Source organism: Schistocerca cancellata, chromosome 1 (assembly GCF_023864275.1).
Source record: "Schistocerca cancellata isolate TAMUIC-IGC-003103 chromosome 1, iqSchCanc2.1, whole genome shotgun sequence".
In the NCBI taxonomy this organism is placed as follows: domain Eukaryota; kingdom Metazoa; phylum Arthropoda; class Insecta; order Orthoptera; family Acrididae; genus Schistocerca; species Schistocerca cancellata.
The window spans coordinates 518834411-518852730 of NC_064626.1; the positions used below are offsets into that span (position 1 = coordinate 518834411).

At 37.4% G+C, this 18320-nt stretch overlaps 1 protein-coding gene across 2 annotated transcripts in view; it reads right to left on the reverse strand.

Moving 5' to 3' along the window:
- Window positions 1-18320, reverse strand: part of LOC126178833 (kelch-like protein 38) — a 153363-nt gene that overhangs the window by 106032 nt on the left and 29011 nt on the right. For both annotated transcript variants that reach the window (XM_049924562.1, XM_049924563.1), the window contains one exon: window positions 2262-3330. In XM_049924562.1, the coding sequence (XP_049780519.1) occupies window positions 2262-3330 (1069 nt within the window). The remainder of the gene's footprint in view (window positions 1-2261; window positions 3331-18320) is intronic.

Here is an 18320-nt window from a genome sequence, read left to right on the forward strand (position 1 = left end):
GGGTATAATTCATTGGAGCTTATGTGTAAAGCACTAGAAATAACGCAAAACACAAGAGGGAACTTTCACACTGACAAAATCTACAAAGAATGTCATCCAACATAGTATTAATCAAACAGTTTCACCATTAGGAACGACTATACCATTCTCATTTAAATGTCCAGTACATTTAGATCATTAAGACCTTAGAATTAAAAATGTTACAATGAATCAACAAAATGTCAGCCACGCAGTTTTGTCTCCACACAAGTAAATTTTTGTTTAAACCAAGTATATTCTTCAACACATTCAAAAATGGCTTTAACAGTCAAACTAAATGCATAAATAAAATGTCTGCTTACTGGTGTATGAGATAGCAGCTTTTCTAGAGACAAATAAGAGATTAATAGTTTCTGATATCATGTAATCTTTTATCCATAACAGAGGATAAGAACACTTTTAAGTTAATAAAATAATGAAGTTGTGGCGTGCTGTGAGTCACTAAATATCATGGAATAAGGGAGATAAGAATGTAAGTAAACTTTACATTAATAATGGAGAGTAACAAATAAAATGAATCAGAACACTACTGTGGAGAAAAGGAAGGAAGATTAGGGTTTCATATACTATTGATGATGAGATCATTAGAGATAAATGCAAGTGCAGATGAGATAAGGATCCAGAAGGCAAAATGTCAAGTCCTTTTCAAAGGAACCATCCTCGTATTTGTCATAACCAATTTAGGGAAATGGCAGAAAACCTAAATCTGGATGGTGGATGAATACTGAAACCTGCTCGTCCCAATTGTGGCTGCAATACCATGACCACTGTGATACATTTATCAATGATACTGTGGAGAGGAGAGTAGTCAATAGATAATGGATCATGGACTATGGAAGGAGAAACTGGGAGAAGAAATCAAACAGAAACAATAAATTAGCTGAGGTGAGAACAGAAAAAAATTGGTGATGCTAGAAAGAGTGAAAGTATTTGAAAATAAGAAAAGTATAACAGAACACAAAATGAACGAGAAAAGTGTGGTACAAAAAAGGTCATAGTAAAACTGATGAAGATTGTGAAAATAAGGAGGTGAAATACCAGGAGAGGATGCAGAAAAAACAGTAAGTAGTGATGAAGAAAAACACAGCAACAGGAGAGACTAATGTCAAGAAAACAAGAATGTCAATAAAACAAGAATCAGTTGGAAAGCAGACTTCTACCTACAAAGTTCACAGAAGAGTTTTGACACGAAATCTGCAATAAAATTGCTACTTTTGTATGACAGTGCTATTTCTGTGGCAATGGGGGATATACTATCCACATACATTTTCTATCTGTGTTGTGGTCATCAGACTGAAGTAAAAAGTTGAAAAATTATTTCATTTGAGGTGATGTACAAGGTAATTGGTGCAGCATGCCTAACTCCATGATAAGTCTTTGTGATACTAAAGTGGCAGTTGCATGCGGATATAAATGACTAGCTCTGGATTTGGAACAGTCACAAGATTTACCATCTAGTTGAACAAAAACAATTTATGTAGTTGTATAAAGGGAAACTGTAACACTGACATAGAACATAGTTGATACATTGAACCAGAGTAGTTATTACCTCCACTGTCTTTGTCAATTATCTGATGGGTAACACTCCACATGACAGCAATGAAGTACACATGAAAGATGATGAGAATGCTTGATAAAAAATCAAGGTGTATACAGAAAGTACTGCACTCCAAACATTACTACTGTAGAACTGTGAACATGATTTTGTATATTTTCAATAGCTTCTTTAATCTTTGATGTACCACAATCAGTCACAGAGAACATCAGACCATTGCCAACGAATCATACTTCTCTAAATGTTCAAGTAAACTGACTACCCCACTGTCTTTGAAATCCACTCTGTCATTTGACTACGTAAGTCAAGGGATGTGAAACAGGCAAACATACATTGTTGACTATGTGAGATCTCTGAAGACAAAGTAACAAATGATGGAACAGTAAGGAAATGATAGCAAAAGTTCAATGAGGATAACGAGCCAACACACATCACCCCATCCCCTCTCAGCCCCTCACCGATTATCAAAATGGCAAATGGTTTGGATGACAGTAGCATACTGACAAAACAGTCCACTTTGAGAGTAAGAATAACATAACAGAGGTAAGTTACATGTAAACAGATTGTTCATTAGCTATCACTAATTTCTGCTATTACTATCTGAAACCACTGCCTTAAGTTTATAGGAACATATTCTACAGTGTTACATATTTATTTATTGTCTCACCTCTGCTGATAACTTGATACCCAACTGGTTCATGTACACCCTCATTGATTTTTGACAAGTGCAAAAGTGGCATTGGTTGCATTAACTTTCTCCCTTCAAAGTATATAACATATATTCTTTTAATAGGATTTCTGTTTTCATGTACCACTCGATGTCCAACAATACATGGGACAAGAGGTATAAATCTGGCAGGAGTATTCACCAACTGAGCAGCAATTTCCTTCATTTCAGGGTTTAAATCTTCTGAAACCAAATCATCAGCATTCTTCTCCCCTTCACTGAAGTCACTAACACTTTTCACAAGATCTTCATTTGATGCTCTTTTTTCAAAATTTCCATCTGATGTGTGTACAATTGGTTTCAGACAACAGCATATACTCTGACACTCCAGAGAATTATTTTTTGAACAAGGTTGTGAGATCTGGGAAAGAGTTACAGAAGCAGAAAGTTTATCATCTTCATATGATAAATCATGTACAGCAGACGTTTCTGCTTCTTCATCTGATGAGTGTCCACATGCCTCTTTCAAGTGCAAAATTAACCTCAATAGTTTGTTCCCTGCAGAACTTATGGGATACAGGAGCATAGTCTTTATGTCTGAACCACTCAACTGTGAGAACCTAACACACTGTAGAACTCTGCATGTATATTCTGCTCTTTCTGGATTCTCTTGTAACCAATTCATTCCTGCCTCGAAAACTTCAAATTCTCCTTCTCTTACATTTAAACCATCATTTGATAAATAGTCTTCCAACTGTTCTATCGTAAGCTGAGTAAACGATGGTGACAGTTTCACTTTGAAGAACTCCCATAAAGCAAAAGCTTTAGCTTTCTTGTATAATTCAATTATATCAAGCTCATATGTTTTGTGCATTGTTTGTAAACAAGTTTCAACTGTTAACCATTCTTGAGCAATCAGTCTTACACATGTCTTTTTTAAATCTTCAAATTGCAGCATACTTGAGGCTTGAAGCACTGACAGTATCATATCCGAGTTTAAAATTTCAGATGGAATTTCATTAGTTTGTATAAATTTCAGTACAACTTCCATAGCATCAGGTTCTACACCCTGTAGAAGAAAAGAACATCTTACTTCAAATGAGACTACAGGGATGTATGTAGCTAAAGAGAAATCCACTACTACAAACATTTCAATAAAGAACAACACATCATAAATGTAACAATGTTATATTCTTCAGTTGAAGTGAAAAATATGCAGCATTCCAAATAATTAGTATTATATATTTTTTTTTTTAATTTAACTACACATGAACAATGACATGGTCAGCAAGTATACTCAAAAATAGAGGACGGCTAAAAATATATGTGTGCGTGTGTTAGACTTTTAGTGCCCTTTTTGGAACAGTCAGAGACAAATGTGGTTAAAATGCAATTAAAAGAAAAAGCATTTGTGCTTGGAGGTTGATTAACAAAAAATTGGATGAGGCAGCCTTCCAGAAAACACATTAGAAACTCTGCCATAATAAGTCAAGGAGATCTAACATCTCTTAAAAGCTAGAATTAATACTACACTTGCTGCCTGCCAAAATAGAGGGCAGACCAGCTGGTAAACTGACCTCTATCATCTTGTCTGAATATGCCATATATCAAAATATGATGTCTGTATACTACAAGCACAGCATATCCGAGAGTTCTTTTGCTGGAGCAAGACACTATGCATCGGCAGGCTGAGACCGATTTATAGCTGTTTAGAAGGCCTTCACCTCACCTGATTGGCCCAGAGAAGGTATGGCAATGCTGAGTAGACAAATTCACATTTTGCAGATTACTGTCCATCTCCATACACTCACTTTGCCACCAGAATGTGAACCTGTCTCTTAATAGCAAGAAGATGATATGTAAGAGGTAGTGTATTGAGCCACTGGACTTGTCACTTACGTTAATTGAATCTTCCGTCATTTCTGGGTGCAACAACATTATAATAAATGAAAAGTGCTAGTTTGCTTTTGTTCTACAGTATTACTTTTATTGTGTTAACCGGTTTTCAGCTTATAAGGCCATCTTCAGACATTTACTGACTATTGTTGCCAAGGAAGTTAACATGTTTGTAAACAACATTGGAAAAGAAGTCACACATCTACACTGAAGCAGAAACGCACAGTAAATAACAACTTTGATAGTTTGGTTATAATTCAATGTAAAAAGTTGAACAGTAAAACTAATTAAAAAAAGAATCATCAATGTAACTACAGAATATATGATGACCTTAAGCAATATCCATACAATAAACATGTATGAATAAATGCAAGAAAATGGAGGAGTGTGTGGGAACATACAGTAAATGCCATCTTCAGGAGTTTGGTGGTAGTGCATTTCGAAAAGTAAAAAGTTAAACAATATACAAATACAAAAGGAACAAACAGGAAAAGCATTAACATTATACTCAAAACAGTCCTATGTAACAGTTTGCTTTAAATAAATGAACTACATGAAATGAAAAACAGTACTTGATTACTCAGTTTCAACAGGTATTCAACACCGAAAGTAAAACAAGTGCCAGCTAAAAGAAAGACTTAACAATTGTAAATAAGTCTATATAGATTACACAGACAGAACTGAATGAATACAGGAAAATGGGGGAATATGTAGGACCAGACAGTGTTGGAATCAATGAAAAACAGAAAGGATTATGTAAAGATTAGAAGAGGGAAAGTATTAAGATCTGGACTGTGAGCTACATGTTCATTAATTATCAGGGCTTCCAGCAGATTGAGCTTTTGGCTTTTCCTTGGCTACCACATATGCTAATTCATTTCTGTCAGTTTCCATTTGTCCTGATACTAAGTAGTGTGACATCTCCTTTCCAGTTAGCATTAGACACGAGGGCCATCCAGTGAAACATCCAAATGAAGTATGGAATTTATTCAATAAGCGTTTTATCTGTCCTTTTGATCAAGGAGCCCCTATTATAGATCTACAGGCTGGCACACCAAATGATGTCACGGATGGTATAGAGCTCGAATTTATGGAGGTGAGTCAACAGGAAATATTTAACACAATGCAAAAGCTAAAGAACAACCATTCATCTGGATGGGATGGTATCTCAAGTGTGGTGTTAAAGAAATGTGTCAATGAAATAATTAAACCCCTTACCTATCTTATCAACTGTAGTGTTAATGAAAACATATACCCAAATGCCTTAAAAATAAGTGTAATTCAGCCAATCCATAAGAAAGGAAGTGAAGAAGAAGTTTCGAATTATAGACCGATATCACCAATTGCTACCTTCAGTAAAATATGTGTAACAGTTACCCTATCACAGCTCACAACATTTTTCTCAAGACACAAACACTTACCGAATAGCAGCTTGGGTTTAGGAAAGGCTAAAGCTGTTACCAGTTTCTTCCTGAAGTATATAGCAATACAGAATGGGGTATACACACAGCCGGAATATTCCTTGACCTGAGCAAAGCTTTTGACTCAGTAAACTATTAGCTTCTCTTAAAAAAATTGCGGGTGTACAATATCAGTGATGCATCAATGAAACAACTATCCACCTATCTGGTGAATCGGAAACAGTGTACCAAACTTTCACATCAAATTGACAATAAGAGCTTAAATTTTAAATCCACGAGTGAAACACTGACACAGGGAGTCCCTCAAGGCTCAATTCTTGGACCTTTCTTCTTTTTAGCATATATTAATGGCGTACAGCCTATTAACTTGTACATTGTAAATTATGCTGATGACACCTGTTTTATTTCATGATAAAGATTGTGAGGAACTGAAATTTTCAGCAAGAAATGGGATACTAGAATTAAGTTCATATTTTCATGCACAAGGATTAAAGGTCAATGTAAATAAATCCCAGATGCTAATATTCACAACTAGCAGCTCACACCACTCATGCGTAAATGAGTTATGCAGCATAGTGGCAGAGGAAGCAAACAAGTGTAAATTTCTAAGGGTCCATCTGGACTCAATCCTCTGGTGGATTAACCACATTAACGCTGTACGTAAAAAAAAGTCAGCAATGGGCTGTATCTACTTAGCCAACTGTCCAAAATGGTGCCCAACCACAAGCTTAAAACTGTGCATTACAGGACAATCTATCCCCATCTTAGCTACTGTATAGAAATATGGGGTTATGCTGCAGACGTTCACCTCAACAGAGTACTATTGCTACAAAAAAAAGAGGGTTAAGGATTATACATGAACTAGGCTATAAAGACTCTTTCCGTGATGTTTTCAGACAACACAAGGTACTTCACCATATATTCTTTGTATCTTTATAAATTACTTACTTTTTTCCTCACAGAAAACTGAAGTAACTAAATGTAGTGATATACGTGACCACAACACCAGGTTCAAAGAAAATTACTACCAACAATGAGCAAGATTAAAATGACGAACCAGAGCCCATATACTAATGGACTGCTTTGGTATAATAAACTGCCAGAGCCCATGAGAAACAGTAATAAAAAGCAATTCAAATCAAAACCAAAAGAATTCTTAATTGAAAAGTGTCCCTATTCACTAAACATATTTTAAATGGATAAGTTTAAGAGCTGTAAAATATATAAAAAAATAATTGGCTCTATTAATGTGTGTAAGATGTAATGTATTCTGACAAGCATCAATTTACTGTTTAACCACTACCTGTAAGGCTAAGATCTAAATGTATTTTATGTTTGTAACTGTACTTGATGTTTGCAAAAGCCATCATATTGATAGCTCCACACAAAAAAAATGTAAATAAATAAATCAAGGCATGTTTTTTAAGTAAGGTCCATTTTGTTGTAGACACTAGTAGTCCGCGTGCATACCGCAACGAGCATGCGTGTCATGTACTGGCATGCCTCGGGAGCAACTGTGCTCAGTTTGAGCTCTGTAGCTAACCTGTACGGTTCTGTTCTGTGCTTTCAAATGTTTAAGACTATCAACTCACCCGACACGTGTGAGGTTCACTCAGTGATACGGTTTTTGTCAGCAAGGAACCTGTCTGCTGCAGAAATTCATCGACAGATTTGCGAAGTGAACAATGACACTGTTATGAGTGAAAGCAAAGTGATTAAGTGGGTACGAGAATTCAAAGATGACCATGACAATGTCCATGATGAGGACCACTCCGGTCACCCTTCTTTCATTACAGATGATTTGGTGGCTTCAGTTGAAGCGTGGATTCGTGAGAACAGGCACTTCACAATAACAGGTGTCTCAAACGAATTTCCTGACATGTTGAGATCAGTCTTTTACAACCTTGTTTCTGAACATCTAAAGTTTAGGAAACTGTGTTCCCATTGGGTCCCAAAACTCTTAACAAAGGACCACAAAAACCAAAGATTTAAATGTGCGATAAAGTTCTTGACTCGTTATCACAAAGAAGGTTTTGGCTTCATGAGTTAGATCATAACTGGAGACGAAACATGGGTTTTGCATATCACGCCCAAATCAAAGCAACAGAGCATGGAATGGAGATGCACACACTCGCCAGTAAAGGTGAAGGCCAAACAGACTCCGTCCCAACGCAAAATCATGGTGTCAGTGTTTTGGAATAGGCATGGTGTTTTGTTGGTCTACTTCACGCAACGAGGAACCACTATCAATGCAGAAGCATACTACCAAACCCTGAGAAAGCTATGCAGAGCGATTCAAAACAAAAGATGTGATATGCTGACAAAGGGAATTGTCCTTCTCCATGACAATGCAAGACCTCACACTGCATGTCAGACCTGCGATTTATTAGACAGTTTTGTTTGAGAAGTTTTAGACCACCCACCCTACAGTCCTGATCTTGCGCTGAGCGATTGCCATCTGTTCCTCCACCTCAAACGAGACCTCAGTGGCAACTGTTACAATGATGACAACAACGTAAAAACGGCAGTGAACTCTTGGTTATCACAGCAGGCAGCAAGTTTTTATGAAGAGGGTATTTTAAAATTGGTTGAGAGTTATGATACGTGTTTCAACAAACTTGGCAACTATATCAAAAAATAGAGCAAGTATGTACTTTCTGAAAATAAATTTACTTTTTTGAAACAATCTTTCATTGTGTACTTAGGTTCAAATGGACTTTACTTAAAAAACACGCCTTGTAAATGCTTAGTGAAAATAACAGCGCCACTATGAGATATCCCCTGCTTAGACCAATCTCTAAATACTTCCATCTAGCATGGTGAGTATTTCAAATTTTATAGAATATAAAAAAAGAATTTGCAGTTATACAGCCCCACTTCAGTAAATTTGATGCCAACTGAGACTAAGTGTGCTTTGCGCAGGTACCAAATAAACTCGTTTTCCTCATGTAATCCTTGAACATCAAGAGTTTGGAATGTCGGTGATTTTTTTAAAATGCGAAGAACTCCTGATACACCACGATATGCTGCTCACAGACAGCAAGTGGCACTTTTACAACCTGGAAAAGAGAGGCCACCACAGGGTGTGTGCCCAAGTGATCAAGTGATAGACAGGAGAGCCCTACAATTCAGGCTGGCTGAAATACTCAATTCAAGCCACAGACCAACGGGCAGCCCACTTGCTGGAAGCTTTACAATACTAGTACAACCTCTCTACAACAGTCATAAAAATAGAGCATCCATGTGCAGAACTGTGGGTGAAGACTGGAATAGCATCTGTGCTGGAGGTGATCTCCAGTATGACACTGATGGCCTTGATATCCGTCCCCCGGAACAGCTGTAAAACATGTCTCATTACTTATTAGGGGTGGCCTAATTTAAATCCTGAAGAGTGTTATAAAATTCCTTTGCATATGCAAACGCATTATACAAACAGCCTATGAATTTATGCCTAGGAAACACTACAGCATGCCCCTCAAGCAATGCACAGTCACGGTGCTCTGGGAGACTTGCGAGAAGTGGGCTACCAGACAGCATGAAAGGCACTGCTATCAATAGGATGACTTTAAATTGTAAGAAAGAACTGGCCCTTCAGTTATGGTAACACGACTGAAGAAGGAAATCTGATAATAGACTTTTGCAGAAAACATGGATTAATTGTAGGAAATACATGGTTTAGATGGGTGTGGAGAAAGAATGACAAGGACTGGTCTTGTCTGGCAGAGTAGGAGGAATGGAGATAACTGGAAGATGTGATGGAAATGCAAAGAAAAGCTTTTGAAGTGGCCAATAAAGTGGTGGCAGCCAATTTAAAATTTTGAAAAATCATGAAGTTAACACAAAAAAGGGAAAGAAAAATAAAATGTATGTAAGTTGAAAGAGAAGGAAACAAGCGAAAAGTTCCAAGAAGATCTGAAACCATTTCCCAAAGCGGGAGTGACTAGTGGAAAAGAATAATAGATTTTTTGCAGAAGAGGTTTTTTAAAGTTTGTAGTGAGTATCTGTGGAAGACTATCAGGGAGTAAAAATGAAAAAGAGAACAAAGAGAAAATGCAAAAACAGGATAAAAGAAGCAATTAAAGAGAAGCAAATGGCCTGGAGGAGGTGTATAGGTAATGACAGTATTTAAAATTAGCAAAAATACAAAGAAGCCAAATACGATGAAAAAAATAGTATAAGAAGATAACACATAAACTTTGTAGGAGAATGTTAAGGGAAGTAAAACACAGAGGAGATACAAAATACGTTAAATCAGAAACAGGAATATTGACACAAAAAGATGATATGCTAAAAAGATGGAAAGAATACTTCTCAGAAATTTCTGAATGTTAAATACAGGGACCTGATAGACGAGAAGGAAAAAGGAAATATAATGGAAGAAGAGGGAGGAGGAGGAGGAATATGTAAGTCATAAACAGACAGACCTACACAGGAGATGAAGACTGGTAAAGCATCAGGTGTGCTGTGGTGTACACAGAAATGATAAAAGCATCACAACCAATAGAGTCATTGTAATTATACAGATTATTTAGAATAATCCGGAAGAAAGAAAGAAATTCCAGAACAGTGGGGAAATAGTCAAACTATCCCCATTTCCGAATGGTGATAAGAAGAAATTTAATGCTGCAGAGGGATCACCCAAATTGCGCATGTAGCTACGATCTTTTAGAGAGATTGGAAGGAGCTGAGGAGTAAATAAGAAGGAGAAATGGAAGAACAGTATGGTTTCAGGAAAGACGGATCAACATTTAACCTGATGTTCACGTTAAAACATTTTATGGAGAACAGATGAGAATTTGGAAAAGACAACGTGATGACATTTAGAAAGCCCATGCCAGTGTGCCTAAACACGTTGTCTAGCAAATATTCAGGGGTAAAAAATGAATATAACAGAAACAAAATGGTCTGACAATGAAACGGGTCAGTGACAGGGGAGTGTGTTGTCCCCCCTATTCACTGTAGTCATAGAGAAAATTTGTGGAGGTATTAAACCATTGGCTAAAAAAGTGTCACTGTCATCTTGATAAATGTTGAACACCACAGCCAATATCTCTCCTTTATACATTATTTTGTGAGGAAATATTAATAATAGTGTGCATGCTCTCTTTTCCTGCACCCTAATAACACTATATACAGTTGAACTTTCTACCACATCACTCAGCTCCCCAGATTTAGCCAACACACGCTCCAACAGTCGAGCTATTGAATAAAAAGAGAGACAAACACGTTATGTGGGTAAAACACTGCTACTGAGATGATCTCTCAATATTCTCTCTCATTTTCACACATACTTCTCATTTGAATGTGCTCAAAGGTTTACATTTCAGTGATTACTTCCTGACATGGACATGTAGAAGTGTTAAACAGAGATTACGAAGAGATGTAACATGTAGAGGCTCAAGCAGGGCATCAAAGGAAGCAGCTGAAATACACACACACCAAGGTGAACTTGATGCTTTGCAGCTGTATTCGAGCACAGAAACAGCATTCATGAATGGGTGGATCCTATCATAAATGTGATGCAGCACTCTGCAGCCTTTAGGTCACTTCATTCCACAGTTTGCTGTTCTTTTTCATAATCAGAGTGCTCTCCAATGGAACAAAAGCCATGCTGCTTGCTGATGACAGTGATGAGGGATGACAAAATGTAAATGCAAAGACAGGTAGTTGTATTGGAACCAGAGAGAGAAAAATTTGGGGTGAGAATAAGCAAAGAAAAGATCAAACCAATAATGATGTCAAGGGTAAGAAAGGAAGGAAGGGGAAGATAAAACTGAATGGAAAAATTTTGGATCTGGGCAACAAGAAACACCTTTGTTTTAATGATATCCACCCCAAATCCTGTTATCATGTCCCTTTCACTCTCCCCAATTTCTCAATAATAGAAAATGTGCTGCTCTTCTTTGAACTTTCTTGATGTTCTCTTGTTAATCTTATCTGGTAAGGAGCCCACACCACGAAATAGTACTCCAAAAGAGGATGGACAAGATAATGCAGGCAATGTCTTTAGTCTGTTGCATTTTCTAAGCATTCTGCCAATAAATCACAGTTTTTGGTTCACCTTCCCCACATTTTCTGCATGTTCTTTCTAATTTAAGTTTTTGTAATTGTAATTCCCATGTATTTAGTTGAATTTACGGCCTTTAAATTTGATTGATTTATTGTTTAACTGAAGTTTAATGGATTCCTTTTAGCACCAATGTGGATGACCTAAAACTTTTCATTATTTAGGGTCAATTGCCAATTTTTGCACCATACAGGCATCTTTTTTAAATCGGTTTGCTTGAGAAGGAAGAAGAGAATTGCCTCCCTCCATGGGTTGGCAAACTGTCTTGTCTGATATACTGCATTAAAAAATTCTAGTTGTATTTCATTTCTTTTGGTCTGCAGGCACCACATTTACTATTCTATGAAATTTGGTTGTTACTTGGAGCAGTATGATGATCCTCAGGCAGTGCGCAGTGCCAAATCTGGCTCCCACATGGAGACAGACCAATTATGCTCCTCACTCATCACTTAACACTTACAGGCTGAGATACCGTGGTCCATACATAAGACTCTCCCCTGACGTTTCGCCTTGAACTGCCATCCAGAGGGCGTCGCTGTCAATCACGTGGTGTCAGCTGTGCTATGATCTCTGATATTGCTAACTTTCTCAATTGAAATTAATCGATTGTCACGCTGTTGCTGCAATGTTGACATCCATATCTTATCCAGCTTAATACCTTCATCTTTTCTATTAAAATTATTGCAGTGTTTGGCAGTCTCAATGGCCTCTTTGTACATTTGCGCATAATAATGTGACGTCTTTGCTATGACGGTCGTCTCGCTAAACTTCATTAGATGATCACCTTCCTAAAACACATGTTCCGCTACAGCCGATTTATCAATATGTCCGACGCGGTAGTTCCTTTTATGTTCACTCAGACGGGTGTTGATGCTTCTTTTTGTTGTGCCTATATAGACCTTTCAACAAATGCATGGAATTTTATAGACACCTGGTGTAGCTAGAGGATGTCGTTTGTCTTTTGCGGATCTTAAACATTCTTTTATTTTTGTGGTGGGTCTGAAAACAGTTTCCACATCGTATTTGCTTAAAATTTTTCCAATGCGATCAGTGACCTTACTGATGAATGGTAAGACCACTTTCCCCTTGGGTTGGTGTCAATCCTCATCCGTCCTGGTTTTCAGTCTAGGGCATAGCACACGATCTATCTCTCTGTTGGAATACCCATTTTTCTTGAGGGTCGCTTCTCACCCTCTAAGTGAGCTGGTTCACATATTTTGTGCACCCAGTCTATTAATGTTTTCATCACCCCTCTTTTATATCTTGGGTGGTGCTTAGAATCTTTCAGCAGATAATGATCAGTGTGTGTGTGTCTTTTCTGAAACCCTTATGACCCAATGATCCGTCCTCTTGTTTGATAACAGTTACATCTAAGAAGTTCAGGTGCCCATCAATTTCCTTTTCCATAGTGAACTGAATTCTTGGATTAATACTATTCAGATGTAACAGGAAGGCATCTAGTTCCTCTTCCCCATGGGTCCATATAACAAATGTATCGTCTACATAACGATACCATCTGGCTGGTCTTTTTCTAGCTGTTTGAAGCATCCGTTATTCAAAGTTCTCCATGAACAAGTTAGCCACAGCTGGACTAAGAGGACTTCCCATAGCCACACTGTCAATCTGTCCACAAAAAAAAAAAAAAAAAAAAAAAAAAAAAAAAAAAAAAAAAAAAAAAAAAAATTATTATACAGAAAATAAGCTGCTGTAAGGCAATGTCTGAATAATGCCAAAGTATCACTAGGAACAATGTCCTCTATACTTGTGATCACTTCATTCACTGGAATCATAGTAAACAACACCACCACATCAAAACTGGCTGGGATATCATTAGGGCCCACACTAATTTCCTTAATAATATCGATGAAGAGATGCATTTTTAACATGCCTGCCTCAACATTAGACACAATATCTTCTGTGGGAACCATTCGGGGCGTCACTGCAAAATTTGCATCCTTAGCAAGTACTGAAACTTCATCTACAGTCAAGACTTTGTCTGACAGGTTAATAAACTGTCCGAGACTTATCCTCTCTTGTGCCTCCCGATGTGATCTTCTATAAGCTATTGATCTTCCTCTTTTGTCTAACCACTGATATTTCTGCACTTACTCTCATAGTTCTAAATGTAAGGTTGTCAATCTTATTCCAATTGTCATACTGCAGGGTATTACTAATGAGAATATTAAGTTGAAACAGCTTACTGTTGGTTTACACCAGTGCTCACTGCGTCTGGTAAATCCTCTCTCGTAACACTGCTGATTCCATACGGCTGTAAATTCGATGAGCTTGTGCCGAGCGGAACGTCCTCTTCACCTGCCGAAATTTCGGAACAGTTGACATGTCCCTGCAGCGTAACAGGAAGGTGAGTGAACATAGTTGTTGTGACTTCTTCTTGCACATTGTGCGATTGTCCTCTGAGGATGCCTCCCGCAGTCAAAGGTGAAATGTGATGGGAGATTCTTATGTATGGACCATGGCATCTCATCCCGGAAGTGTTAAGTGATGACAACACCTGCCTTGAAAGCCTCCATTTTATGATTATACTTCTCACTATTGGTGGATCTGAGAGCCAATCCAGTCCCTGATCAGCTGCATGGTATTAAAGGTACACTGGATCATTGGGACAGAACTGCTGGCCAGTATTTGCTTTCAGGGCATAAATTACCAGTACTACCTACTGACACACAAAAATACACACATTATCCAACCTTTTGGAAGTACTTGCTTCTTACTTGGAGAGGACAGGGGGATAGATTGGAGATGGTTAAAAAGGAAGAGCTGACTCAGACCCCAAGATACAAGGGACTTAATTATTGAGAGTATGAGGAAAAACAAAAATCATAACTTACAGTGATGTAGCCATCACAAAATCCTAAGTCATCACTTCGGTGGTGTTTGGGAACAGTTTTGCATGTGGATGGGTGATATTCACGAACTATTGCATTTACCAGATATCATTCTTATGGATTTCCTGGATTTTGTTGAACAAACAGAATGCTTGACGTGTCCAGGGCTAGTCACTATGACCTTGTCTTGCTCTCTCAAACAAATTTCCTGGCCTTGCACCTTGTAAATCCTAAAGGTTGCAAGGTTTGCTAAAACTGGATTGCATTCACGACACAAAGCAGGTGGCGCCTTTGTTTCATCAAAAGATTTCCCTGATATTTTCAGGTTGATATTCTAGATTTCCCAGAACCTAATTCTGCAGCAGAACGTTTTTTGTCTGACTGACAAGACTAATGACTTTACAGAAACAGAGCAGAAAAACTTTGGATCTACATTTTCTGAGAGAGGTTTGTGGCCAAATCATCAGCTAGATTCCACAACAGATAAAACAAAACAATAGTTTATTAATAGTTTTATCAACAAGTCTTCAGTTACAAGTTCTTTTCACTGCTACTGCTATCTGTTACCATTCCATGACACTGTAACATCCTCAAGCGTACGAGAATTCCTTACAGGAAATCACTTCAACTTCTTGTCACTGGAATGTAATGACTTCGTTAGCAATGCTGCATCAATTTTGGAACTGGATGCTCTTCACACTGTGGTTATTGTTTACTTTAAGCATGTAAGTCAGCAAAATATTACTTTAATTTCCTTCTCGCTCCGTACGATAAGCCTCCCCTAGCCTGTAGTTCTGTGTGACTTTCCCAAAATCTACCCTTTTTCCTACACCTCACCAGTCCTTTTCATTCACCCTTCTTCCTTCCTCTTCAACCCTTCTGCCTGAAGAAGGAGCCACCGGCTCCGAAAGCTTGCCAATCACAACATTCTTTTATGTGTGTGTTTTACTGCCACTTGGTGAGTAGGTTTTTTTATCGATCGAGTTAAATAATTTTATGAATAATTGATTATTTTCATTGTTCTAATTATATAAGTATTAATATAAGTGAATAGGAATTGTAGCCTGCATAATCATTTGTGATCTACAAAACATCCAAGTTCAAATATGGATCTGTATTAATAATTTTTCAAAAATTAAATAAGCTACCTTTGCTCCTATGTAAATGATTATTTCACATACATTCTGTCACAATCTCAATCATGCAACAGGAAACGGAGCTGGAGCCCGAGAACCCAAAGACAATAAGATTTCCAATGTTGTCGAGTGAACTGGAGGTTGTAACAACCAAGCAACAAAACTTTACTTCAGTGCACTTCTTAACCTTTCCTTATAAAACTCCACAACAGACTGTTTTCAAAGCAGAATATCAAAGTTATTTGTAATTAAATTACTCAGAACATTTCTTTCTATCATCAGAGTGTTAAACTTCCCATAGCCTCTGGAACACACTGAGTCTTCCAGAATTTTCAGTCAAATCATTTTCCCTGAGAATTCCCAATTTTCATGGTTTTCCACACAATTCAGATCCTAAAGTAGAAGCATATCGGATTGCCAAGCAGCATTCTGCATTCCACTGGAGATTTTGAAGAACAGCAAACTGTGGAATGAAGTGACCTAAAGGCTGCAGAGTGCTGCATCACAAGACCATGTCAGGAAGTGATCACTGAAATGTAAATTTTTGAGCACATCCCAATGAGCAGTATGTGTGAGAATGAGAGAGAATATTGAGAGATCAACTCAGCAGCAGTGTTTTAGCTGCATAACATTTTTGTCCATTGGTATTCAATAGCTTGACTGTTGGAGCATGTGGTGGCTAAATCCCCAGATAAATTACATACTTTCGAGTTTGCACACAAGTAAAAAGGCTGGGGAGCTGAGTGGTATGGTAGAAAGTCCAACTATCTATAGTGTCATTAGAGTGTAGGAAGAGACAGCATGTGCACTATTATCAATGTTGCCTCATGAAATAATGTTTAACAGGTTACGTTCCATTCAGAAGGCTGTTGCACACAGCGACTGCTATACTTACTTGTAAATAATGTTTAAAATGGAGATACTGGCTGTGGTATTCAACATTTATCAAGATGACAATGGCACTTTTTTAGCCCTCTCCCCATTATGGAGGCTATAGCCCCCCTAGAAAAGGAATGTCCAACTCTTAAATGCAGCTCTTGCAAATACAAGCAAAGGGCTCTTCAGTTTTCTTACATGCCTCATTTCTTCCACCTGAATATTGACTCTTATTGGTCGCCTGCAACACAAGCTTTTCTGTTTTGGTATTGTTAGAGATTTAGCTTTTAACTTCTTAGTTGCCTTAAGTATGTAAATTGTGCTGACAGAACATAAGATTTTCCTGAGGTTTTGACCTTAGTATTTGCTTTTATGTTTTTGAGAAGGTTTAATTCCCGTATAGATCGGTTTGGCACAGGGATGAGTTGATTTGTGTCACATGGAAGTTTTTATTTTAGTCAGTAAAGTGATATTCATTATCACAGTGCTTTGTTTTATTTACTATCTTTACCTCCTACATTTACTTCAAAGAATATAAGGGTTTCCATAATGTAGATACATGGTAAAGGAGAGTACCACAGATCTTCACAGGAGTCTATATGTATGCATCCAATGACTATTCTAATGGCCCTGTTTTGCAGTCTGAATGTGCTAATAGCTGTTCCATATTTAAGCTGGCAATGAAAGCAGGCATTATATGCATGCTTTGCTGTTTTCTCGTTGCAGCAGAATTTTAATCTGCAAAGAAAGTAGCAAATCTTGCTCAATTTTCCTTAGGACATTCTACATGCTCATTCCATTTTACATTACTGTGCAGCCATAGTCCAAAAAATTTGGGCACTGTACTGTAATCAACTATTTCATTGTTGATAGAAAGGTATGGGATGTACATATCTTTGTTCAGCACACTTTGAAATGTTAGTGAGATGATTTTTTTTTATTAAAAGCTGATTATTGTGTGTCCAGTTTACAAGATCTGTTCAAAAAATAAACTTTTATTTAAATAATGTTTTTATTCAAAACACACTCTTCCTAGTGTTGTGTCACTTGCCTTGTGGCCCTTGAAAGCTTCTTCTGAAATGCTCTTGAATGCCTGCAATGAATTCTACTTGATGAAATCAATGTTGTTGAAACATCATTCTTTCAGTTCTGATTTTAATTTTGAAAATGAGAAAGAGTAACACTGAATTATACCTTTCACCCAAATAACAATGACTAAGAAACTATGCGAGGTATCAACAGTGGACCACGATGTCATTATGAGATTGTGACAGATATAGTGCTGCATAAAGCACATCGCAAGTTTCTTCTTATCTTCTTTAAATATTTTTAACAGGCCTTTTACTGCTATTTTGTTAGTTGATGATATGGCAGAGACCAACTTTATGACAAGCATTTCTTCACAGGAGCACTTGCAGATACAAGTACTTTTCATGACTTCTCCTTACGAGGTCTACATTACAGAGCTGCTTGTATTGACTATATTTTTGGACATAGCTTGAAATGAAGTTAATACTGGTAGTTTAACAGACTGACATGTTTTCCCCCTACATCATATCACTCCCACTTTGTGGCCTAAAGCTTCTGAATTTTAGTTTCTTCATTGAAAGTTCACTCTCACAGTTCTAGATTGTATAACTTTCAAGCAATTTACACACAATGGTGGTGTGAAGATTGTGTTCCGAGTCTCATTTGCAACTTAGTCAAAAGGTGCCTGACCATTGCAATTTATGGTGGAGTATCCATACTACTGGTATTTAAAACACCTCATTTATATGGGCACATCTGGGCAGACCTTAAGATGCATAAAACCTTTA